Source organism: Calonectris borealis, chromosome 21, assembly GCF_964195595.1.
Source record: "Calonectris borealis chromosome 21, bCalBor7.hap1.2, whole genome shotgun sequence".
Lineage (NCBI taxonomy): Eukaryota > Metazoa > Chordata > Aves > Procellariiformes > Procellariidae > Calonectris > Calonectris borealis.
In genome coordinates, this window is record NC_134332.1 from 10714932 (window position 1) to 10740029 (window position 25098).

At 56.7% G+C, this 25098-nt stretch overlaps 1 protein-coding gene across 1 annotated transcript in view; it reads left to right on the forward strand.

Annotated features, from left to right (window-relative positions):
• The window catches only part of LOC142091472 (carboxyl-terminal PDZ ligand of neuronal nitric oxide synthase protein-like), a 38398-nt gene extending 13300 nt beyond the window's left edge, over positions 1–25098 (forward strand). The window contains exons 3-11 of the mRNA XM_075170793.1: positions 15215–15307; positions 16006–16064; positions 17482–17590; positions 18040–18181; positions 18593–18753; positions 20430–20597; positions 21450–21615; positions 22018–22375; positions 22830–25098. Of these exons, the coding sequence (XP_075026894.1) occupies positions 15215–15307; positions 16006–16064; positions 17482–17590; positions 18040–18181; positions 18593–18753; positions 20430–20597; positions 21450–21615; positions 22018–22375; positions 22830–23322 (1749 nt within the window). The 3' untranslated portion in view covers positions 23323–25098. The remainder of the gene's footprint in view (positions 1–15214; positions 15308–16005; positions 16065–17481; positions 17591–18039; positions 18182–18592; positions 18754–20429; positions 20598–21449; positions 21616–22017; positions 22376–22829) is intronic.

The following is a 25098-nucleotide window of genomic DNA, read 5'->3' on the forward strand; positions in this document are numbered from 1 at the left end:
CCATGGTGCGGAGTGCCTCTGCGACGCTGGTGGAGCAGAGACCCTCCTTGTGCGCCTAATAAGAGTGCATGCACTGATTTCCACTAGAGCAGGTTGACGTGTTTCAGGAACAGGGACAAAACAGAATGGTCCATGAAAATACAAACACTTAAACCTGCCCCATGGGTGAAGCTACCTACATGCAGGGAAAAAACCAAAAAAATCAGCTTGTAGCTATGATGTAACCTCATGCTTTGACCTCAGCCTTTCTGGTTCTCAGATTAAGAGTGTCTGCACTGGACACGGGAGGAAGGCTAGACCTAGTGCCACAACGGTGGGTGCCTTTGTAGATGCTGTCTTGATTTTGTCCAATGCAAGGGCCCTTTGTACTTTATGCATCGGTGTTCTGAGGAGAGGGCACCCTGAGGGACCATGACCACAAAGCAAAATTCTATCTGGTAAAATAAGATTTGCTAACAATAGCTTGGTTCTATGTTGCTTTCTTCATTCTGCTTTTGCTCTATACTAAATGAGGCAAACAGAATCAGTGGTACTTAACATAATACTTTGACAAGCTACTTCATGTTTTGACCAAATAACTCTTACGATAAATCTACAGAATAAAAATCTTGAATGGGTCCCTGGAGGGAAGGATACTTTGATGAGGGAGCAGGGATTTTTCAAAGGCATTACGGAATGCTTTTCTTTCTTTCCTGCCAGCAGTGATTAGATATTCTCTAAATGGCCTTTCTGTGGACCAGATGGGTTATTTGGATTAATTGGCAACCACCTGACTGTTTTTAGGACACCTGAGTCACTTCTCCCTTCCTCCATCCTTCTGTCACTGCAGAGATACTGCCATGCAGTGGGTCTGCTGGAGGGGAGGATGCGGCCCCTTGCACTGCAGAGAGCATCACAGGCCAGGGCCCCAAATCACCCTGCTGCCTGCACAGCCAGGTCCAGCATACCCCAGGAATCCCACCAAACCCTCTGAGCTCAGGGTATTCTTTCTAAAAACAAATTATTTTTGTCACGGGAAGAAGAGCAGTGGGACATACTAAGACTAGATGCAGTGTGATGGAGGACTAGACATTTACAGCTGGCTCCAGGAGGGTGTAAGGCACACAGTTACTCTGCAGGCACATGGGTCCTTTGGTAGAACAGGCCCAAACGCTGGTGTCTGCCACCAATACCTGCTGCCTCACCAAGTGCCCTGTACCTACCGCAGAGTCATATGCAGTCCATGAAGCACTAAGGTTCAGTGATCTCAAGCCATCATGGACCGGTTCAGTCCTGCTGCAGCCTGTGCTCCTGCCGTTAATGATTACGGGGCCTAAACTTCCAGCCCAGGCACATTTTCCTATTTTCATGTTGTTGCCCCCCCGGGGCAATGCTGGTCTCCCACTCATCTTGCTTCCTTGCATCTAAGCCCAGGGCAGGAGAAGCTGTGAGCTGGGTGCAGGGAACACTGTTTGTGGTTAATCATTGACCTGTACGCGAGCAGCACAGGACGCATTAATGTCCACAGCTTCACACCTAGCTGCGGACACCGTTGCTAGCCCAGGGACACTGGAATGGCACTGGGGAGCAGAGCAGGCGGCAGCAGGAAAGTAGAACTGAGCATCAGCCCCCAGGGTGGCTGCTGGTCACTGCTGAGCAGGCGGACACCCCAGCATGTCATAGCTGCATTTGCAGCATGAATAAGGCACACCCAGGTGGGTTCCCACTCTTTGTAGCTGCTTTTGTGGCTGTCTGTAGCAAGTCCTTCATCTTTACTTACCCATCTGTGAAGCAGCTGTGTACTTAGCTGAGGACCCTGGCATGCCTCCAGGAGACCTGGGCACCTACACTGCCCAGCACTGCGAGCCTGCGAACGGCTGACAAACAAATCAGCAAGTAGCCTCTTGTCCAAGAGCCTGAAAGCCCAGCCCAGGCTGCCTGCCTCTGCCATTGCACTTGGCTGTGATGCTCTTGTACAGTTTTGATGACAAGACCTTTGTGACAATAAATACTGATACCATAAAACCCTCTTTATCCATAATTCCCACTATCTAAACCCAGGCTGTTTCTCTCATCATGATTCACTAACCTCAGTAGCTCCCCTGAGGCTAAGAGAGTCCTTGAACTGCTTAATATTCTGGAGTTTTAGAAATGACACAATTAGCATTAATTTTTCTTCCTCCTGTGGTAACAGTCCAGTTTACAAATTTGAGAGTAGGATTTTATGGACAGTTTGAGGAGAACCCAGAGACCTTCCATTAGATTTACAGATTGCCACAGAGAAGGGTTACCATGGTCTATTGACAATTTTATTAGCATTCAACAATTTCTGACCAAGGACCAGTAGGCGAGAAGCAGCGTGCCAGCCGTGCTGTGCCTGGCTCTGCCCAGGTCTTCACACCTGGGTAGTACCTGGGTGCGACTGACGCCTGCCCGGGGGGCAGCCTGGCAGGAGAGGGGTGAGCTCCCTTCTGTCTTTGCTTTTGCTGTATTCCAGAAATGCGCATGAGCTCTTGGGCAGATTTCAAAAGACATTTGTGCCCCGTGTGTTGTTCAGAACAACCAAGATTCCTTCTAAAGTCAATGGGAATTAGGAATTGCATGCTTTAGAAAATCCCTCTTAATAGCTGCATCTAAACATCGGACCTGACTCTGCTGATTTTACTAAGGAGGCAGGATCTTTCAGTACTGCATGCCAAGTCTTTACTAATAGACCTTACACGCACAGTCCCTGTGGCCCTACAGTGACGGACCCCCTCGAAGCTCAATGGCCTGTTCCTGGCCGGAATTGCTGTACTCTTGTTCACAGATGCAGACACATCCTTTCTGTGCAGCTCTTGGAGGCCGACTATAAGTCACTGGGCTTTCTGTAAGAAATGTTTTCTCAAGTGGAACTGTTGGAGATCAATAGTATTAACAGCTACACAGAAAAGTCTCCTTGCCTGGGAATAAGGCAGATTATTTCAGTTCCTGACTGTCTCAGACCAGCACATAGCAAGCCTGTTCATGAACGTTGCTGGCATTGAGAAGTAGAAAGGTTCAGCTGCACCCAGGGCTTGAGCTAACAAAGAGCTCTCTGCCTTGAAAGAGAACGAAGCCTGATTGCACCTAGCCAACGAGGCATGAAACCTGCTCTGCACATAGCAGCACACCAGGCAGCTCAGCATCCCTCCCATTTTCATTCTGGTCTAGTTTGTAATCAAGTGGTGTTTCTGAATGCAAATGGAGATCGAGTCTTCATTCTAGCTTGAATTCTGCTTGCTCAGAGATAGAGGTGCCAAGTCCAGCTTCCTACCTCTGCTGTAGATACGCAAAGAAAATGCTAATTTCTCTAGTAGGTGGCTAGGAGAAACCACAAGCCAGAGCTGGAGAACAGCACCCAAGACGCATATGGTGTGTGATAGCAAGTGTAGAAGCCAGGAGATGGTCCCTCCCTGCAGCGTTTACCAAAAGCAGGTGTTAGTCATGCAGATGTAGCTTATCCAGATTCTCAACAGCAAACTAGATTCCTCCTCTTCTCCTTTGGATAAGTATCCATCCTGGGTGGACATGCTCAGCATCACTCTCCCCCGCATCCTGAAGTCAGAGGCTTTAAGGAGGAGGCTGCAGCCACACGGTTTCTCCTGGCTGCAGAGCAGCACGGGTGCTGGAAGTGGAGAACCACAGTAGGTCACATCTTGCCCTCTTGGGAGCAGGGGCTGGGTTGACTTAGTTACCGGTTTGAACACGTGGGCCTTCTCTCCTCTGCCTTCCACATCTTAACCTCCCCTGCCTGTACTGAGCCTCAGGAGGACTGGCGGTTCCTCTCCATCCCCGCACGCAGAGCATGGCTCGCCCAGCCTGCCTCCCGAGCTGCCTTCGCCGCCGGTTTGCCGTCCTCCTTTGCTTGGACTACCTACACTAAAATAGTATCATTATATAAACGCGGAGGGAAGTGTTGCATTATTTAGAGGCCTGAAATCGTGGCATCTGCCTTTGTCAGAGCCTCAGCATGGCGGTGGGATTAGGATTTCTCCCTGTCTCTGCGCTGTGCTGGTGTGAGCCCCTGCCAAGGCTCTCATTAAGCAGCCCTGGAGCCCCCACCCCATGCACTGCAGCTCCCTCCACCCGCACCGTGGTGGGTCCTGCCAGCTCCCGTGGCCATAGACTGGTCGCGGTCTGAACGGGTGCTCTGCTCCCTGAAGAACAACTGTCACAAACGCTCCTGTGAAGAGCCAGAGGAGAACTAAAAATCGGCTTTCAATTTTTATTCTCTCTCCAAACAAGCAATAAACACCAGCTTCCAGAGAGAGAGCAAAACCGTCCTGTTAATCACCCCTGTTCCGTCTCCCCTTCCTGCTTCTGTGAGGGCATCAGCTCCTCTTTTCCCTCTCTGCAGAGCTTAGCCATAATACCAGGAAGCAAGGAGCATCTCCCCTACAGCTCGCTGATGTGCCGCTGCGTTAGCAGCCTGTCAGGCTCACGGGGAGGGGTGGGAAGGGATTTTGGAGTGAGCAGTAGAAATCCCCAGTTGCTCCCTGCTCATGTCGTTGTAGGAGCAGTATCTGGTGGCCTGGCCTTGCTGGCTAGGTGCTGGGTAGCTGTCACTTGGCAGGGGACTGGCTGTAACCAGAACAACTGAATGAATGAAGCAGAAAATGAACATCCTTGCTTTGTGGATGAGAAACCGACACACAAAATACTCGGTTACCTTCCCACAGCCATGTAGGGGGTCTGAGGCTTTTTCATGGAGCTCTGAGCCTGCCACAGAGTCCTGGCTCCTGCTCTTCTGAGCTTTGTTGTTTGAACATTGATGAACAAGGTTTAAAAAAAGTCAATCTCCTAACTTGCCTCTTGCCCTACATACCAGACTGGAGGGCAACTAGGATATGAAACATCATGTGTACAAAATCAGGACCTTCTCTGCAGGGCCTCTTGACACTGATGTTTATAGGGAAATATAGAGAATTACTTGAAGGTATTGCAGTGTATAATTGCAGCTTCACTTCTAAGGGTTATTTCAGGTGAATCTGACCTGCTTCTAATGAAATTAGCACTTTTTATCTGCAGTAACCTAGCAGCTCTTTGAGGTAGGGACCATTTTCATGTTCATGTGCACTCAGTGCCTGGTACATGAGACTCCTTTGGGGTGGGGTCCCAAGACAGTACTTCATTACTGAAGCTAATTAATCATCCAAAGCACTGCAGACAGAAAAGGTAATTTGTTTTCTCCTGCAAAGTGAATAGAGGTAGGGAGGAAAATAAAACCCAGCTTCCCTGTGAGCTGGGGTTGGCCTGCCCTGGCGAGACAAGGACTGAAGGGCTGTGTGTGGGAAAGCTCCCCATTAAACCTGGGGACAGCAGGGGGTTCCTGGAAGTGACAGTCACACAATGGTGCTTTTGTCAGAGAGGCACCAAAGGCCAGATGATGTCACCTTGCGCTGGGCTGTGAGGCTGCTTGTGCCTCTCAGGATGGAGCTCAGCAGTATCGCAGTATCTCTTTAACAGGGAGGAGGCAATGAAAAGGCTGCTTTTATCCCACCCTTTTTTAAAAGCAGGCAAAGAAGCTTTGTCCCAGAACAGTCTGCCTGTTTTCAGAGGTGGAAGAGACTAATTAAAGAGCCCCTGCCAGTGCTGGTCTCCCCACCAGGTCCTATCACCTGCAGGAGCTCTGGTGTCCCCCATGGGTGTAACTCGGACCGCTCTTTGCTCCACAGCCTTTTGACTGGCTCAGAGGAACATCTAAACTCCAGCCATGTCCTTTGCCTTCGCCACCTCACCTTTAGGCAGAAAGATCAAGCTATCCTTAAAGGCTGCCTGAGACTCCAACAGCTGGAGACCTCCCAAGGATAAGAGCTGTTGAAGATAGGGAGAAGGGGGATGAAGAAGGCTCTGCAGAGCCTCAGGGAGCAGGATTCTCTCTGAAGGCAAACGAGACCTGGATAAAAAGCAGCTCTTTCCTCTGCCTCCCCCTTATCTGACCAACGTCCAGCTGCTGCAGCCAGAGGCAGCATCCTCACAGCCCCCTGCCTGCTCTGTGCCTGCAGGTCAGGCAGCACCCCTGGCCACCACATCCAAGCCCTAGCAGCTTCTCTCCCAAACAGAGGGGTGGGAGGAGGCTCTTAAAGGTTTAGTGACCAAACTGAAGCACAACCCATGGCAACTCCTTCTGTGTGGTGATCTCGGTTAGGGCAGCCCTCCTAGAAACCCTGTGTTTCTCGGGCTCTCTGGACAGCCTTGTGTTTCTCGGGCCATGCGGTACAGCTGACAGATCCCAGCCCTCCCGAGCAGGGGGGCATCAGGCAGATCTTTAGCTGGTCTGTGCAACTTGCTGCAGAGGAGCAGACCTCGGTTCCTACTGATGTAAGTGGGTGCCTGCTTGCATTTCTCCATCCTCACACTAAGGAGCAGTTCAGCGTTTCTCTCCAAATTCATCTACACTGCAAATAGGCTCTCAAAGTCAGAGAGAGCATGGCTCAAGACTAACAGGGTGCAACAGGGTCCTGAGCTGCTCCATAGGCGATTGCTGGGTGGCCATGGGGACTGCAGCCCCGCTGGGGATCACGAGTTCCTACATGCTGTGCAGTGGGGATGTGTAATCCTCACCGTGAGTGGGTGCTGGAAACTCCTGATTTCAGCTCGCTGCTCTGCCTTGACTTGCCAGATGAACAAGCCAGCCTCAGTTTCCCGTGTTGGAACTCTGGCTAATGTCTGCCCACCTCAGGGAAAAGCTACAGCTCAGGATTCACATCTGCGAAAGAATTTGAAGGGTGGAAGGCTCCGTTCAGAGAAGGTCTTCAGATTAGTCAGCTCCCGGTGTGGCTGGGTTTGAATATTTATGAAAGCAGAAAATTGTCAGGCATGTTTTGCTGAGCTGTATAGCTCCTTTCCTGAAAGGAACATTTTTCCCAAAACAGTGCTTGGAGGCTTGTTTACCTCAGGCTCTCCATGAACCCTCACTCCACCAAGGTGACGGGCAGGAGGAGTCTGGGATGATAGCAGGCAGGGTGTCTACAAGGGGACGTAGAGGGCACACAAGCTGTTTGGGCTGAAGCAACCTGTCAGTGCTTTATTTCAATACAATTGGAGCCCTGAAGCTGTTGTTGGGAAGGAATGTCCAGAGAGCCTAGATCCACAGGTTGCTCTCCCGTTATCCACAAACTGCTTCTCTGAGGCTTCCAAAACCCTGGCAGGAGGGTGGCACTTGGTACTGCTTCCTAAGGGATTATTTTTTTCCCCTTAGACCCTAAGCACTGTTGTGGCTTCACTCACACACATCACGCCCGAGCATCTCCAAAGGCAGGACAGGAGTTATCAGGAGGAGCCAGGCCAGGCATGCCCAGCATTCCTGGTGTTGCCTCTTCCAGAAACCTCTGTCCCTAAAGAGAGACAGAAAACACCTGCATCTCTGCAGCGAGCTGAAACACAGCCAGGACTAAGAGGACTGGGCCGAGCTTGCATGCCCTTTTCCATTTACAGGCAGCTTTCAAGAAGCTACTTTTGGACTGCAACTGTGAGCTAAGCTGGGAACTGGCTGAGCATGGCTGAAGTGCCCTCATGCTGGCACTGGTCCAAGAAGAGCTGCAGATTAGACCAATTAAAATAGTGCTGACAATGCCAAATGGGAGACTCCAGAAATGCAAATATTTTCTTAGCTTAACTCAGGTTTTTACACTTTCCTCCACTGCCCTTCATCCCTCCTCCCCCCTCGATCTCCAGCATGGCTCAGCTCTAGTTGCAGTGAGGGGCTCACCACCACCAAGTTTGGGCATTAGTGAGGGGTTTGGCCAACAGACCCCTCATTAGTGAGGTGCTTGTGCATCTCCTTGCACCAAGGCAGCTGTGCAAGGGGCCACACACGGCCCTGGGGTCAGGGAGCAGCAAGGGTGACTTTGCTCCCTCAGTGAGGAGGAGCTGGAAGCCAACCACGATAACGTGGCTGGCAGGGCAGGGGCCTGGCCAGCCAGGGCCCCATCCCATCATACCTGAGCGAGGTGAGCAGAACAGACCCCAGGTAGCAGCCAGGCTCAATCAAGAGTCCAGATCATCGGGCAGGTCTATGCAGATGAGACAGATGCAAGGCCAAGGTGGGAGGTCAGTCTGCAGGTCAGGATCAGCAGGTCCATGGCCAGGCATGGCTATGGCTGAGCTGGAGACCAACACTTCTACACTGGAGCTCAGGGAAGGATAGAAGGCCCAGAGCTGAGCTTAAATGGAGCTCCCATGCCCATGGGTGGGGTGTGGGTGGGCCCCAGGTGGGACTGGTCAGGACCATTAATGCCTTTTCACAGATGGTCACTGTGAAGTGGCCAAAGTGAGAAAGAGCTGGAGGTGTCACCACAACTTACTGAGAGATAGTGCCCAGCAAGGCAGCTGGGCTTGGTGGGAGGCTTTGGAGCAGGAGGGCTGTCCTCCAGCTAGAGCCAAGTGCTGGGACTCCATAATCTTGGAGTCCAACCCCTGCCCCTTGGCCAACCTACGAGTACCTCTGCTTCCACTTTCCAGCTCTGAAAGAGCAGTTACCTGCCTGACCAAGCCAGTGTTGGGGAGCAGATGGTTTCGTGTACCTTAGATGTGGTCTGCTTGGGAGATTTTGAGTTCATGGACTGGATTTTCCCATTAACCCTTTCATCACAGCTATACGACAAGATGTCTCCAGCTCCTGCACCCGAGCAGCATCCGCAGAGCCGCCGCACATGGGGCATCGGCTCCAGGCCGGCCACAGCAACCCTATCAATAAATCATCTGTGGCTAGTCTATCCCGTGGTGCTTTTCTTGCCAAGACTAATCAAAGCTTAGTCTGTAAGCAGTCTCTGCAGCTCAGGCTTTGGCCAGGGACGTCGGCATTGCCGGGTGGGTTGTGTGGAGACTGAGCCTGTGGTTTAGGTGGAGTCCTCGGGAAGGAGCGTATGGAGCTCCCCAGGGAAAGCGCGCTGCACCGGGGACCCTGCTCCTGCTGCCCACGTCTGCTGGGGGGTTATCTGCATGAACTGCCAGGCAGGAAAGGACCAGTGCACAGGAGTCCTGGGGAGGAGAGTGTGGTGGGACCTTCTGGTGAGTGATCACCGGGATCCCGAACCCCATGGATGGTGCTAAGAGGCGCGAGGGCATGATGCCAGTCACCAGAGGTTGCACTCCGGTTAGGAAGGGGACAGAGAGGGTTACACTCAAGTGTGCAAACCCAGCCCTTGACCCGCCAGCTCCCGAGAACTGGAAAAGGAGAGAAGGGGATTGCTGGGCCAGCTGTAGGCTGCAGCCACAGGCCCTGACCCGAGGTCCGGCACAGCAGCGTGCACAGATAGCTGCTCCCCACAAACGAGCTGAAGCCACGTCCCCGGCACCCCAGCCCCAACTCCAGGGCTGGAGCACAAACCTGCAAACGCTGTCCTGCATCATCGGAGAAGTCGGAGTCCTGCCTGGCTCCGCAGGCTGCGAGCACCACTGCCAAAGCACAGAACTAGGAATAAATAAATAAATCCTGTGTGATGAACTGTGGTCGCATTTCCTTGCTGCCCTTCCAGGGACTCCCAGAAACCCAGCGGGGCCGTGATAGCTCCTCGGCCCCCTTCAGCTCTCTGCGAGGGGAGCGGTCTGCGCTATCTACAGAGAATTTGTCAGATGGTGGAAGGAGCTAATTTAAATGAGAAAAAAAGACTTTGGGTATGTTGCCAGCATTCTCCTTGCCTATTGTACTCCCCCTTCGGTTTCTACTTTCCACTGAAGAGTTTTATGTTTCCAAGGACCATAAATTCTCATTTTTCCACTGGGCAGGAGGTGCACTCCTGGACTCCACCGCTTCCTGCGTCGCTTTTGTGTCGGTGTTGCCCAGTTACTGCAGCACAGACCCAGACTATGCCCGGCCGCATTCACACCGGCCACGTCCCTGGGAGCGTGCGCCCCGCCGCCGGGCACTGGGAGTTCATAGGATTCAGACAGGCACATGCTTCCCAAGAGGAACAAAGGAAAGGCCGTAACCCAGCGGTTTCCAGCTGGAGGCCGCGAGGGAGCGGGCTGCGGCTGACGGTGAAAACGCCGCTGCCAGGCAGGGCTGCCGCGGGAAGGTGTGATGTGATGCAGAAGGGGCCGCGGTGACTGAGGGGGGATTGGAGGCTGGACCACAGCCTGCGGTCCAAAGGGTATGGGAACTGACACTGCTCGTTTGTCAGCTCCGAGGTGGCATGCAGCGCTCGGCTAAGCTGCACTCGCTGGGAGAAGAACTCAGGAGTTTTCTGTAGCATCAGTTCCAAGCAGCAGCACTCCAAGCATCAGTAATTCAAACAGCAGTCGAGATAACGCCGTGTCCTCATGCCGTGCGGGTCAGTTTGGTTTGAAATTAATAACATTCCTGAACTTGAAATACTTGGATTCATCACGGCTTTAGTTCCTAAAATGGTACTCGTACGGCATCGGAGGTTGCATACTGCAGCGGGCGGGAAGGATGCCTCCCATGCGGCTGGGATGCGGCCGTGTGCCCGCCTGGGAGCCGGAGCAGGGACCGGCGGGTCCTGCCGGGGTGACGCTGCCCGGAGCCGGTCTGTCGGGGGGCAGAGCCGGGCAGATTTCTGCCTCCTCATTGCCATGCTCCCTGTGTCTGTCTGGCGGGCAAGGTTTGGGAAGGGGCTGGGACCGCTTATTGTTGTGGGGTTGTTTATGGACACATACATCCTGCAGCCTGCCAGGCCGGGGCCGGGGCGAGGGGAGGCTGGGGGCAGGACAGCAGGCTAGGGGCTGGCTGGAGAATTTACAGCTGCAGGAAGAGTCGTCCATTTCCAAGCCTGCGGCATCTTCCTTTGGGCATGCAAACAAAGTACTTGCCCAGCAGCGATCGGGAGCACTGAGGTACTCCGTGATTTCCCTTAATGCAACTTGGGCTGCACAGCAGCACACGAACCACGGCAGGGAGCGTGTCCTGGCTCTGCCGGCTCTCCTGAGTCTGGCCCTTCTGCTCTTTGTTAATGAGGAAGATGCGTTTTTTGGAAACAGAGGCTGCCTCTAAGACTTGCAAACTCTCTATTTTATGACAGTTTTCATTTGCATAATGAAGGTCCTGATACCTTCAGTAATTAATCACATTAAGAATTGCTTCCTTGAATAACGCTATTCATGCAAGTTGTTCTTAGCGCTGGAAACTGCATATGATTTCCAATGTGCATTACCCCATCTCTTTCATCAGCAGATGGAAGCTGGTAACTGCATGTGTAATTTATATCTGCTTGGGTGGAATTATCAGATGAAATATGCATTACACAGCGCCATTAACATTTCTAGTCATACAGTCTTCAGCTCTTGGGTAAGTTAATATTACATGGCAACAGTGTGTGGGACCGTATGAAAGGCAAGGACTCGAACACGGGGATTTAAAAGCAGAAATAGAAAGTATTCCAGGTCAGACACATCAGAAATAGAATTAATGAAGTTGCTAAATTAAATGAGATGCATTACCCTTTTTTGACCTGCATTTTTTTATAAAATGTCCCATCTTGTCTCCATAGCTAAGAAAGCTGCTAGGCTTGCCTGCTGAATCGCCACTTGTAAGGGCAACTCCAGATCCTGTAACATCCGGAAAGCTTTTCCCCACAGGCAGCAAGAGAATAACGATTGAATCTCGGAAGGCAGCAGAGAAGATGAACGCTGCTGTGTGGGTTTGGATTCATTGGTAACCTTGACAAATTTGGAAAAAAAATCACATCAATTCAATAGTAAGAAAAAAAATATCAGTGACTAGACTTTGCTCTCTGACGACAGTGCCAGGTTAGCCGGGGAGCCTCGTGCTCAGATGTACGTTGGTTTATGCATGAACATTTTTATAGGGGATAGTCTGCTCTCCTGGAGTGTATTTTTTCATGTGCTTTTTTGTCCTTATATAAATCACAGTTAATTAAAATACTGATTCCTCTTGATAGGAAGCAATTAAATGACTGAAGCTGTATCCCATCTGCCTCTTATGTGTAGAGATGGAGAGAGAGTCCAATCCACGCTGGTGCGGCGTGGGCTCGCGGGCTTTCGCCCAGCCCTGCTCTCGGGATCCCGGTGCTCTCGCCCAGCTGGCATTACTGCTCCGCCTGCTCGGGGCTGGGCCATCCTACGGCTCCTGCTGCGTGAGGGTTTTCACCCTTTAGAAAGGATTTTGGGGCCCAGTGAGTTTTAACTGTTTTCAGGCCAAGCTAATCCTGCCCATGGCTGGGAGCCTGGCACCTCTGCTGTGGGGAGCGCGCGCTGGCCGTTGGCGGGTGCTCTGGCGAGGATGCAGCAGCAAAGCACAAGCAGCAGCGGCCACGAGCTGCACGGAGCGAGCAGGACCGGCAAACTCATCGGCCTCCTTCCTCGCGGACGATGCTGTGGCAAAGGGCTGCATCCTGAGCAGAGCCTGAGGGTGCTGCCTGCAGATGGCAAGGGTCAAAACTGCTTCAGACGCTGTGTGTGGGGCGTGCGTGTCGCTGGGGCAGGGGAGAGGCGCTGAGCTCGGCTCCCTCTCCAGCCCCGGTGCAGCAGCCAGGCTCGGCGGCTCGGCACCAGCCTGCGGCAGGGGCAAGGGCAGAGCATGCCGGGCAGCTCACGCCGGCTGATGGCTCTGCCTGGAGCTCAAGCCCCGTACCTGTCCCGGAGTCAGGCTGGGGTGCTGTGGCACGGTGTGGTAGCTGGCTGAAGTTCCCCGGTCCCAGAGACCTGCCATCACTCCTGGCAGCAGCCGGAGATGCGCTGCCGCTGCTCCCGATTGTTCCTTTCTGTCCAAGAGAGAAAGAAAAAGCATCTCTGCAAAATCCAGACTTGGACTTTGCTTAAAGCCTTTGAGTAAAGAGCCTTTTTTGAATGTAATTGCACCCCTGTTGCTACAAGGGCAAAATACACTGTATTGCTCTCTCTTTCTTGGAAAGCTCGGCTAGTATTTTCCCAGCCATTTGTGTATAAAGAAAGATAAATAGCTCTTTAGCGGGCAGAACAATCTATCCCAGTTTTATTGACATTCATGCAAGCAGACAAGGAGTTTGGCAGTGGTGAGTGTAGGGGGGGGGAAGCTCCAGCCTGGCGGAGCTGGGAGCACCCAGCGAGGCTGGGCTGGGGGTGCCGGGGCACCCAGGAGCTGCTTGGGTGGAGGGTGGGAGAAGCCCTCTCGGGTGCTGAGGCCGGCGAGCCCAGCCGCCTGCCCTCGGCCCCGCAGCTCCTGCGGTCCCCCCCGGCCCGCAGCAGTCTGAAGGATGCACTCACCGCCTCGCCCATCATTTCACTCCTCCCTATAAATAAAAAACGTGTATAGCAAATTTAGCTCTGGCTTCACACGCAATGGTGCTATAGATAGATCTTTAAAGAGCTTGTCTCAGAGTAATAATTCATGGGGAGATCAAAGGGCTATGGTTTAATCCAGGGTCTGTCTGATACTGTAAACCTTGTAGAGTGCTAAGAATTCAATGAGCAGCATCAAAAGCCTGATAAACATGAAAGCCACCCAATTTTCTGCCTGGAAGGCTGGCGTGGCTTACAATGGGTGCCGAGGAGCTGGAAAGATGCGTATCTTCTCTGCAGTGCTTGGGTGCCATGCTGACACAGAGCCACACAGAGTCCTTCAACTTCAGGCTCCTGGAAGAGGTGCCTGGACTCCCTTAATGTCTCAGTTGCTACCTGCAGCGCCGCCAACTATATAAAAAGATAATTAGATGTCTAATTACACGGTGTAGGTAGGCTTCAGGCTGCACTCCACGGCTTGGCATCGCCTTGTCCTCCGTGTCTACGAACGATGCAGTCCGCGCTGATGCTCCAAAGCGGTGTGGGAGAGACGTCCCAGGAGACAGTGGGGGCTGGGGGTGGCGCGGAGGCACCCCCCGTCCCCATGAGCCGTCGGGGCGGCTCGGTGGCACGGCGCTCACCAGTGAGGTGGCTGGCTGTCCTCGGGGGGACGGGGCGGCGCAGGGGGGGCTGCAGGGTCCGAGTCACCCTGGCACCTCAGCAGGGAAAGCTTGCAAGCTGCCTCCAATTTGACAGACTGCTGGAAGATACGGCCAGAGCCTGTCGACAGCCTGGTTTCTGGTAGACCATAACTAACAGCATGTGGAGGGAGCCCAGAGGCTGTTGCTCAGCGCGGCCACGCTCGGCAGGGCAGCTGCCCTGGTGTGCCCGCGTCGCTGCGGCCCTCGCGGGGTGCTGAGCGATTCGGCAGCCCACGTAGCATCCACCTCTGTAGCCTCGCTGCGGCCGCTTGCATGGGCAGAGCCAGCAGCAGTGGTGTCCCCGTGATGTCCCCTTTGCCAAGTCCCTTTTCATACATTTTTGAGAGTGAGACGGACGGACCCTTTGCCAAGTCCCAGCTCCGTTAGCAGCATCGTTGACGTTATTAGACTATTAAAACAGGGGATTTGTAACCTCCACTTTCCAGCTATAGTAACTGTACATCGAGTTATCCAAAGGATTTAGTTTTTAATAGATACATGGTGGCTGTTTCTGTAGCTGCACTGACAGGGACGGGTGTGCTGGGTTAGATAAATTGAGCATCTGGCCCAGGAAAGCTGGATTTCAGATACGGACTGTGAAAAATACGGGGTATCAAAATGCTGTATTTGGAAGCTGAAAATAGTGCCTAAAACAGGGCTAGTAAGGATCAGTGCTGTAAACACAGGTCTCCAGAGTGGAAGGGCTCTGCTACGCTTTAGCTGTCAGCAAAAGCAACATCTAAAAGGTAGCAGTTTAATTTTTAACACAATTGGAGGTGAGTTCAGACTGCAGACACCTGCAGGTGAGGAGCTGGGTTTTTCTCCAGAGACACCGAGCCCACTGAGGTTAATGTGATTATGTAAATGACTGAGGTATAATTGTGTTATTGCCACCCATCTGGCCCTCCCTGCAATTCATGAGTGATTTTATATTCCCCAAGCACTGCAGCGCTGACATACAAGGGCACTGGCGGTGCCATAAATCACTGCCTGGTGTTTGCTGCAAGTGCCACCTCCCCGTTCAGCCTCTGGCGCAGAGTCCTGCTGGACTCGCCATGGCCAGCGCATCAGGAAAGTTCTTCCCAGATCCGAATTAACGGTCTCTGGATGGAGTCCAGAGGATCGCATTCTGCTTGTCCTCTCCCAAGGGACACTCCCGACAAAGCCAGGATCCTGCCCAGCGTCCCAGCTACAACAGCGGGTCCTTCCCAACATGGATTTTCTTAGCAGCATAAAACAAATTCCCACTTCCCTCGGCAGTTGGGTTTAAACACGAAACCGACAATCCCCCCCAGTCCTACCTCTCTTGTAACCTGGGTTTTTCTTCCCATCAGTATGAATTCAAAGCCAAGAACATCAAGAAGAAGAAAGTGAGCATCATTGTGTCCGTGGACGGGGTGAAGGTGATTCTGCGCAAGAAGCAGAAGGTGAGACTTCTCCAGCCCCGCTGGGCCCTCGAGGCCAGAGCACCGGGATGTTGGCTTTGACCATGCCTGGGTATTATTGCTGCTCAGGATAGTCACGCTTCTAACCAAAACTGGCCGTTTCTTAAAAACCACCCAGAATTGTCACAAGAAAACACTGCATTTTTCATCAAACTAATAACAAAACCTTGCTGCAAAAACAGTGGGAAAATTACACTGTGGGAAGAGGATTTTTTTTTCTATCAAAAAATGTCAAGCTTTCAGGAAATGGAGTTTCTTTTTCTTGTTGATACCGGTAGGCTTTTTGGGCGCTGCCTGGGCTGAGCACCCCTCAGCTCGTGGCCCAGGCTGTGCTTCCCACCCAGCCGAGCCAGCGGCTGGACCCAGATCTCCTAAGCCCTAGCTCAGAGCCTTCTTCCCCAAAACGTGTTACTCTTCTGCATATTTGATGCTATAAATTAATCTTAGGGACCATTTTCAGCCCTGAAGGCTGTGATCAGATGACTAGATATGATAAATGATCAAAGAAATCTATTTTTATCCAAGATACCAATGAAACAGCCATTGTTCATATAGTCAAACCATAGCCTGGATTTGGCTGGGGACAAACGCACCATTTTCCAGGGTTCCTGCCCACCAGCCTGCTGGAGTTTCGTTTTGACTTGACTCACTGTAATTTTGTTTCTGCCTTCTGCTTACAGAGAAAGGAGTGGACCTGGGACGAGAGTAAGATGGTGGTGATGCACGACCCTGTGTACAGGTACGCGGCAGGGGGTTTACACTGGTCCGATCAGTCCTGAGCGATGCGTATCCATCCTCCCGCTCCCTGAGGCACCCCCACCAAGGCTGGCTTTCCAAAGGACCGTGAAAAATTAACGAGGTTGCAAAATTACCGCTGATGAGGAATCCTTTTCATACATTTTTGAGAGTGAGACGGACTGACCTAGCTTTGAAGCTGGCTCTGCTTTGAACAGGGGTTAGACTAGATGACCCGAATTACTCTCTGATTCTGACTCTGAAGACAGGCTTCCCGCGGTTTTCCTTCAGAGCATGGCTCGCCGTGTGCCTCTGAAGAAGGGCCTTACGCTAAGGTGTGAGTGCTTACAGGGAATTAACCCGTACAGGACATGCTAAGATAGCATTGACTTTCCGTAGCGCCTGCCATGGCATCTCCAAATGTTTTGGAGGCCACAAGCCCCCCCCCGAGGTTTACGCTGCACGTGAACCTGCTGCCGTGGGAGCCATCAGGGAACCCCAGCAAGGGTGCGTAGCCTGCGGACACAGTTAAGAGCGCAGGTCGCGCCAGGCTGTTAGATCTGCCAAGTGAGTAATTGTACCACGAGCACAAAGCCCCCAAGGGCTGGGATCACCCCCATTGCCTTTCTGGGTCAGAGCCCTTGGTGAGGAGATAAGGAGCGGAGGACGTGCCAGTGCTTTATCCGAGCCTAACTCTCCCTTCTGGCATTTTTTACAGATTATTACAGATTATTACAAAATGTGGTGCATGGGCAATAATTGCTCTAATTGCAAGCTCAACACAAAAAGTTCCAATGACAGAAAATGGTAAAAGAAAGAACACCTCAAGAATCCCTTTGGTTTCTTCTCTATTCAGAGCTGAACTCACTTGTCACATTTTTACCTGATTAAATCAAATACATAAAAAGGTCTTTCAAAATGGTTTAGCGGCATGGGGAGAAGAAAAACTCAGCCTGAACAATCCTCCGAGTACAGTCAGCATCCCTGGGAGAGGCACCCAGGGGACGCTGGCCTTTGTGCTGTGCCACCCGCCCGCTGCTGAGAATGGCCCCGTGCGGGGTCCCCGGGGCGGCTGCACCGGGGCGGGCAGGACGTTCGCTGTCCGGGCAGTTGTGCACGCTGCAGCCCGGGCAGGGATTAATTGCTGGGGCTAAAAATAGACACACGCTGTCCAATACTATAGATTTTTTAGCTTTCCCACAGCATCGTTAAAAAGCTTTTGCCTACTTCAGAAACCAGAAGGTTTTCCATCAAGCCAGAAACACTCTCTAAATCCGTCGCCTCCTGCCTTGAAAATCACAGGAGGGGCCGTGCACCGGCACCGCCTCGTTCCTCCGGCCCTGGCTGCTCTGAGCGGGAGCCTCCAAGGTTGTCTGGGGGCAGAGACTCCCCTGGGTATTTAATTCCCTTTGTCTCTCTAGAATCTTCTACGTGTCTCACGACTCGCAAGACCTGAAAATATTTAGTTACATCGCAAGGGACGGCGCTAACAACTCCTTCAGGTGCAACGTCTTCAAATCAAAGAAGAAGGTAGGATGCTGCCGGGGCTACGGCCGGGTCCTCCCTGGGCGAGGGGTCTCTGAGGGACCTCGCACCTTCCCGTGCAGGAGCCAAAGTGACCGCTGGGTCGGAGGGTGCAGATCCCTGGGGAGAGACCGAGGCGGCGCCAGTGCTGGATGTCCCCAAAAAAACGTGCCTGGTGCCTGTCCCCTCCTGCCCAGCCCGGGCAGCAGCGCAGCCCGCCTGCCTCAGCCCCCACGGAGATAAGAGCACCCATCTCCAAGAGTAGGGGACCGGGGGGATGCCCCGTGTCGGGTCCAGCGGTGGAGCCCCCCGCCATGGGGAGAGATGGCAGCGCGGGACAACCCCGGGGCGGGAAGCGGGGGGAAGGCTCCCAGTTTTCCCATCGGCAGTGGGGCGGCGGCGGCGGGCGGCAGCGTGGCCGCCGCGGGGCTGAGCGGCGCGGGTTTGCTCCGCAGAGCCAGGCGATGCGGGTGGTGCGCACGGTGGGGCAGGCCTTCGAGGTGTGCCACAAGCTGAGCCTGCAGCACGCCCTGCAGAACGCCGACGGGCAGGCGGACGGTGCCAGCGACAAGTCGGCCGAGGAGCAGCCGCTGGAAGGTGACGCGCAGCTCCCCGCGGGGCACGGGCAGACCCCTCCCTCAGCAGCGATGATTTGGGTGGGGAACTGCAAAGTGGCATGTCCTTTGTGAGACAGCTCTAGTGACAAGGAGAGCTTTGGGCCCCTTCAGGTGGGGGGCACAGGGAACCCTGTCTGCCCACCCGTCCTGGGCACCAGGAAGGCGGAGGCTAAGCCCCCATGTCCAGCAGGCTGAGGGTCTGCAGGCACCGGCCCCTCGGCTGGCCCGCTCCTCCCTCCTGCCCCTCTGCAGCATGCCGAGACTTGAAGCAAGTCCTGGCCGTTGTCCCTGAGCTGCCACCCTGGCTGCCAGCCCTGCTCGGGGCCCCGGCTCCTTGCTGCGATCCTGCGGCAGCGGGGGGCTTGGGTTTATTTATCCGTCTCGTTTGAAGTTCACCAGATAAAGGGCTCCAAGATCACGGATGTGGACGAGGTTGGCATCGACTCTGATGGCATCTGTGTGTCCGAGAGGGGACCTGGAGAGCTGCCCGCTGCCAGGGGGGACCTCGGCATGCTGAAACCTGGGCAAGCCTCGAAGGATAAGAACTGCCAGGTAATGGGGGACCAGGCTGGGGGATGGTCCATGCACTCTGCCGCTGCTGGGGTCCCTCTGCTCGGGGTCACTGTATCACGGCTTGATTTGGAGGCGCTTTCGTGGAGACGCCGTTGCAGACCCCTCTCCTGGCTCCCTGCTCTTGCAGCCCCCGTGTCAGGACAGGGTGTTCAGCTCCCAGTTTACCTGCAGCTAAACTGTCCCAGTGCTGGGGCAGGGGGAGAGGCCAGAGCCCAGAGTGGGGCCATGGCACACGGCTGGGCGGGCTTCAAACGCAACCCTGCTTCAAACGCACCGGGAGAGCCCACCGGTGCAGGCAGGGCAGAGCACAGAGGGGCTCTGCTGGAGCCATCGCCCAGCGCGAGAACGGAGAAGCGAGGCGGGACCCCCCTCCCGCAGCAGCATCCACATAACAGGCAGAAACTAAGAAGAGGCGTCTCTGGCAAGGCGACCATTTCCCCACCGTGCAGGGTGGATTTCTGTGCCCCCAGTGCTGCTCTGCAGTGGTCGCTCGTCCAACTGCCCTGGCAGCAACCCCCAGCTCCCCTCGCTGCCCAGTCCCGGGGAGCAGCATCCCCGAGGGGCCCCAGCCCCGAGAGCACAGGCACCCAGGGCACGTTCGGCGCGAGCAGTGGTTTCGCCGTAATGAATAGCTGCTCCGCAGAGCTTCGTGAGCGCTTCCCGGCGGCCTGAATGGCATCAGTTCATCTCGCACAATTGTATCGCTTGCAGGGCCTGGCTGAAAACAGCTGCGGTGAAATGCTCTCAATGGGATTCATTTCCGTGGCTGGAAAGGCAGGGCGTTCCTGCGCTTTCCTTCTGGGTGCTGGAGCTGCCCAAACAGGGGAGGGCAGAGGGCAGGAAAGGCAGCGGTCACGGGCCGGCTCCCCGCGGGGCACGCTGCGAGGGGAACCGTCCTAAAACACCCCTGCTGCCAGCGTGGGGGGCTGCTGGCCGGGGGACGCGCTGCCCGGCTCTGGGCTGCGTGCTGAGACCCTCGCTGCTACAGAGGCCCAGGTGAGCCACGCACGGGGCCACCGCACGGTCCCCAGGGCATGTGGCTGCAAGCTCACCCACCCCGGGCGGAACCGGCAGACCCTGGGCTCTGAGTGCCGTGCCGGAGTGCGGGGGGGCTTGCAGCTGGGTCAGGGTCTGCTCTGAAATCGGCCAGTGTTTGCGCTGCCCTTCTCACGCTGGGTATCTCCAAGGGCCGGGGCCGCTGTGCTTCAATATCCGCGCTGCCCACCTGCAGTCTTTTAATGTGCTGATGGCCCTGACGCTGGACCGCTGCTGCCGCTGGCAAGTGCTTCAGGCAGCAAGAAACTGCCCAGCCTGGGCAGCCGCATCATGGGGAAGGTGGTGGGGTATTCGGGTCGCTCCCCGATGTCTCCTGCCCAGGGATCTGCCCTCCCTGTTTGGAGCTACGGCCAAATGCAGATGGTGCAGCCCTGCCAGCTCTCTGGGAGCGGGAGTCGCTCCGAAACCTGCTGTCCTGGGGATCATGTAGTCATGCAGCGCCCGACGCCAAGCCCAGGGCTGCCCCCTCAATAGTCCCTTGGTGCCAGGGGTGCCAGGGCTCCTCTGCTGCGCTGGGGTCAGTGCCGTGGGGAAGCACGATCCAAATCCCAGCCTGAGCTGGGTCGGTCTGCTCACCCTGCCCATTTCTTTGTGCTCAGGATGCCGAGAACTGCTCCCTCCACCCGGCCAGCTCCCAGCAGCTGCTCAGTCCAAGCAGCCCCTGCTCCTCGGCCTCCATCACCCCGCTGGCCTCCCAGCACTGCCTCCAGCTGCTCCAGCAGCAGCTCCTCCAGCAGCAGCAGCAGACGCAGGTGGCCGTGGCCCAGGTATGCGTCCTGCCCTCCCCTCGGGCGCACCAGCCCTTCTCCTCTCCCTGCTCCAGCCTCCGGCCAGGCTGGGCTGGCAGCGGGGGCAAGTGCCCTGTGCCAGGGTGGGAGCAGGACGGGGAGCTCACAGCATGCTTGCAGCATTGCTTACAGTGCAGCTCGCAGCACAGCTCGCAGCATTGCTTGCAGCATTGCTTACAGCGCAGCTCGCAGCACAGCTCGCAGCATTGCTTGCAGCATTGCTTACAGCGCAGCTCGCAGCACAGCTCGCAGCATTGCTTGCAGCATTGCTTGCAGCGCAGCTCGCAGCACAGCTCGCAGCATTGCTTGCAGCATTGCTTACAGCGCAGCTCGCAGCACAGCTCGCAGCATTGCTTGCAGCGCAGCTCGCAGCACAGCTCGCAGCATTGCTCGCAGCACAGCTCGCAGTGTAGCTCAGCTCCCCCAGGCACGGAGCTGGCTGCACGCATAAGCCCAGGCCGCTTGCAGGGTCATGGGGGCCCCCACAGAGCCACCAGCTCCCGTTTCATCCCCGTTTTGGAAGCCGCCTCCCCGTGCCTCTTCCCCCAAACCAGCCTCAGAGCGGGGAGCCCGGTGGCCCCCGGCTGGGCACTCCCCAGCTCCTTTCATGTTACCGGAGGGGGCAGCGGACCCCCGCTTCTATCCCCCCCGGCCCGGGATTTAGCCGCATCCCCCCGCCCGCAGCTCCACCGGGCTGGCCCCGCTCGGGGAGGGGGAACCGGTGGCGGGGTGCCGCGGCGGGGCCGGCAGGGGGCGCTCGAGGGCCGCCGCGCCGCTGATCCCGGGGGTCCCGGGGCTGCCGCCCCGTCCCCGCGCCGCCCCGTCCCGCAGGTGCAGCTGCTGAAGGACCAACTGGCGGCCGAAACGGCGGCGCGGATCGAAGCCCAGGCCCGGGTACGGCAGCTGCTCTTGACCAACCGTGACCTGCTGCAGCACGTCTCCTTGCTGGTGCGGCAGCTGACGGTGCTGGAAGCCCGGGAGCAGCACCGGCAGCCGGGTGAGCGCGGTGGCCCCCGCACCGGGTGGGGGTTGTCTGGGTGCTGGGATGCTGCCAGCACCATCCCTTCGGAGCATCTCTGCACCCCTTGCGGTGATGCAGAGCAGCTGGGATGCTCCCAGCACCAGCCTGTCAGGCTCTGGTGGGGCTTTGGAGCATCTCTGCACCCGTCATGGTCCCAGGGAGCAGTTGGGGTGCTCCCAGTATGAGCCCAGCAGGCTGTGGGGGGCTTCAGAGCATCTTTGCACCCCTCACGGTCACGGAGAGCAGCTGGGGCGCTCCCAGTACCATCCCAGCAGGCTCTGGGGGCTTTGGAGCATCTCTGCACCCCTCGCGGTCCAGGGAAGCAGCTGGGTTGGAGGTCCCCAGCACTTCACGCGCCCCTTGTCCTTCTCTCACCAGCTGACCGCTCCTTGCAAAACCTGTCCCTGGCTCAGTCCCTCTCCCTGAACCTGAAGAACCACTACAGCTTGGACGTCCACCTGCCGTCCACCTCCACCCCCGCCAGCATCCTGGGCAGCCCCGTGGCCCCCGGCTCGCTGCCAGCCCTGGGCCCCGGGGACTCCTACCTCAACCTCGTCAGCCTGGAGAGGGGCGGCCACCGCTACGGCAGCAAGGAGGGGGACGAGTGCCTGGCTGTGCTGGAGGGGCAGGACGGGCTCAGCCGGCGCGTGGAAGGCTCCGAGGTCAGCGAGTTCACTCTGCTCAACGGGAGCAACCGGCAGAAGATGGACGACACGGACAGAGGGGATGAGGACAGGTAGGGTATGCCACCTCCATCTCCCGCCGGCTGGAGCGGGAACAGCCCGAGCAGACCCACCCGCTCCCCGCTGCTGCCCCGGCAGGGCTCCTGCTGCACAGGCCACATTTCGGAGGGCTCGCGGCAGCAGAGCCTGCAGCGGGGGCTGGGGAGGAAGGGCTGTGTTCTGGGCACTCGGGGCAGGGACAGGCAGCCCCGGGGCTGTGCACTGGCTCAGGTGCAATAAGCCGGGGCAAGGAGCCCACCGTGTCCCACTGCAGGCTTGCTGCCTGCCCTGCGCCTGTCGTCCTGCCGCGAAATGGTCATTGCCACATCACTTCACCCCAGCTCCAACGTTTGTAGGTGATGGGTTGCACTGATGGGACCCTTTTGGAGAGCCCGGGGCAGCCAGCCCCAGCCCCCTGTGCAGGCAAGTACTTGCCAGTCACCTCCTCTCTCTGCTTTTGCTTCCCAGGCGGCAGCAGCCCATTCCCAAGCTCAACCCGCCACCACCCATCCTACGCAAAAGGTCAAGCAAGACCTCCCCAAGCCTGGAAGTGGAGGTGAAGCCCGAGAGTGCTGCCCACATGAGCTTGCCCAGCCCCAGCGTCTCCAGCCTCACCAGCATCGCTGCCAGCTCGCTCACCCTCTTGGACCCCGAGGCAAGGACTCCCGCACGGAGTGCTGCCGCCTCCGGCACGGAGCCTGTCCCTGTCGGGACCTGCCAGCGCGCTCTGGGCAAGGACAGGACTGGAGAGAGTGGGCAGATGTCCCCCCTGGCCAGCATCCGTGACCCTGCAGCCAGCGAGGCCCTGGCCAAGGACTTGGCCACCCTGGCCAGCCCCACGGACAGCACGCTGCCCTTCTCCCCTGCGGATGACACCTGCTTGCACATCAGCTTCTCAGAAGATGAGCTGCTTGAACCAGAGCTGGACACTGCCGTGGGGCCCAGCAGGGTCCCCTCTTAGTGGGACCGCAGTAGGTGGCAGCTGGCTGGCAGGCAGTCCCAGCAGCTCCGTCCATGCCGCTCCACCAGCACGCGCTGGGGTTGGGGGCCCCTGTGCCCAGGCTGGGAGGCAGGTCCCTTTCCAGTCTCCATCCCACACAGCAGCTCCCCCCGCCACGCACGGGGCTGCTACGCAGGATGCGACCTGGCCAGCCCTGCCCTCAGTCTGCACCAGCTCACACTGCCTTCCTGCTGCCCCGTCCTCCCGCCTGCTGCCTGTCCTGTCCCTGCTCACGCAGCCAGGGATGCTGCACGGGGTCCCTGCCTCCAGGCAGCTCTCTCAGCAGAGGCACATTTCACGTTTGTCACTACATCTCTTCTGCTGGCCGGGCGGCTGCAGGCAGCCCCGCACCAGCCCCAGCCTTCCCGCAGCAGACGGGTGCCTTTCCCAGCCCCTGGCAGGGTGGGTGCCATTGCCATCGCCTGCCAGGAGGCTTGGGAGGGCGAGGAGCCGGCAGACGGCACTGCTGGAAGCCAGGGCACGCTGGACGGGGATGGCACTGGTTTGAGTTGCTCCGAGGATGTTCCCACCCAGGCAGCATTCCCCACGGGATGCTCTATGGCAGAGACATCCCAGGCGCGGAGCGACGGGAGCCCCTGGGCGGGGGCACAGCATGGTGCAGGGCTGTGAACACCCGTACACGATGCTGCTGTCACCAGCCTGGTCCATCGGTTGCCACCCGCAGTAGCTGTGTGAGCGGGGCCGTGCGGCACAGCCGCGGTGCCGCTCCCCTGCCCGGCTCCCCGAGGTGGTGCCAGGCTGCCACCGCACTGCCACGGGCTGGGTCTCTCCAGGGCAGTCTGTGTCCACCAGTGCCACGCTGCGCCCAGCCCTGCTTTTGGGGACAGCAGCCCCACCGCCGTGTCCCCACGCGGCGAAGCCACCACTGCCTCCCCCCACAGGTGCCTTTTCCCGCGCAGGCTGGGGCCACCCCCCGGAGGCCACTAACGGGGTGCAGGGCTGGCCCTGGGAGCCCGCTGCTGCGGCGGGTGACCCCCAGAGGGAGGGTGCACCCCATGTCTTGGGGTCAGGGTGGGGGAGCCCTCCCGTGCCTCTGAGCAGCTGCTGGCTGCAGGCGGCTCCATTGCGCTGATTTTAGGGTGTAATGGTGTGGTTTGGGTTTGGTCTCGGAAGCGTGAATGTCTTGGGATGAGTTAAGGTTTAAGGAAGAAGCCCGGCCCTGGGTGAAGGGCCAAGGCGAGGCCCCGGCGGTGCCGCGCGTCCCTCTTCGGCCCGGGCAGGTTTGGGAGGGACCCGAGGAGATGCTCCTCTACCTCGGTTGTTTGCGAGAGGGCGTTGGGAAAGTGTTGGAGGGTCGAGATGGGGAAGTGTCAAGCAGAAATGGAGACTCGGAGCAGCCGCGCTGCCTGTTCCTGGCACTGCGCTGCTCCCACGGGGGGATGTGGGGGGTGATGGGACACGCACCCCAGAGCCAGCCGTGGCGATGCCGGAGCCAGCCGGGAGGAGCTGGCGGCATCACCACCAGTGACCGGGCCTGGGGGCTTGTAAAGCTGCGGCTGGGCTGTCCCGTAGTGCGGTAGAGACAGACCAGCCCGTCCGTAGGAATAAAGTACGCTGCAGTTTGGTAACTGACTTTTAAAGAAAAAAAATAAAGGTGTCCGATTTGCAGAGCAAGCGTTGTGGTCTCTGCCCCGCCGGGGCCCGCACGCAGGGAGCCCCGATCCGCTGTCCCCAGGTGCAGACTGGGGACCCCCGGGTATTCCCAAAGCAGCGAGA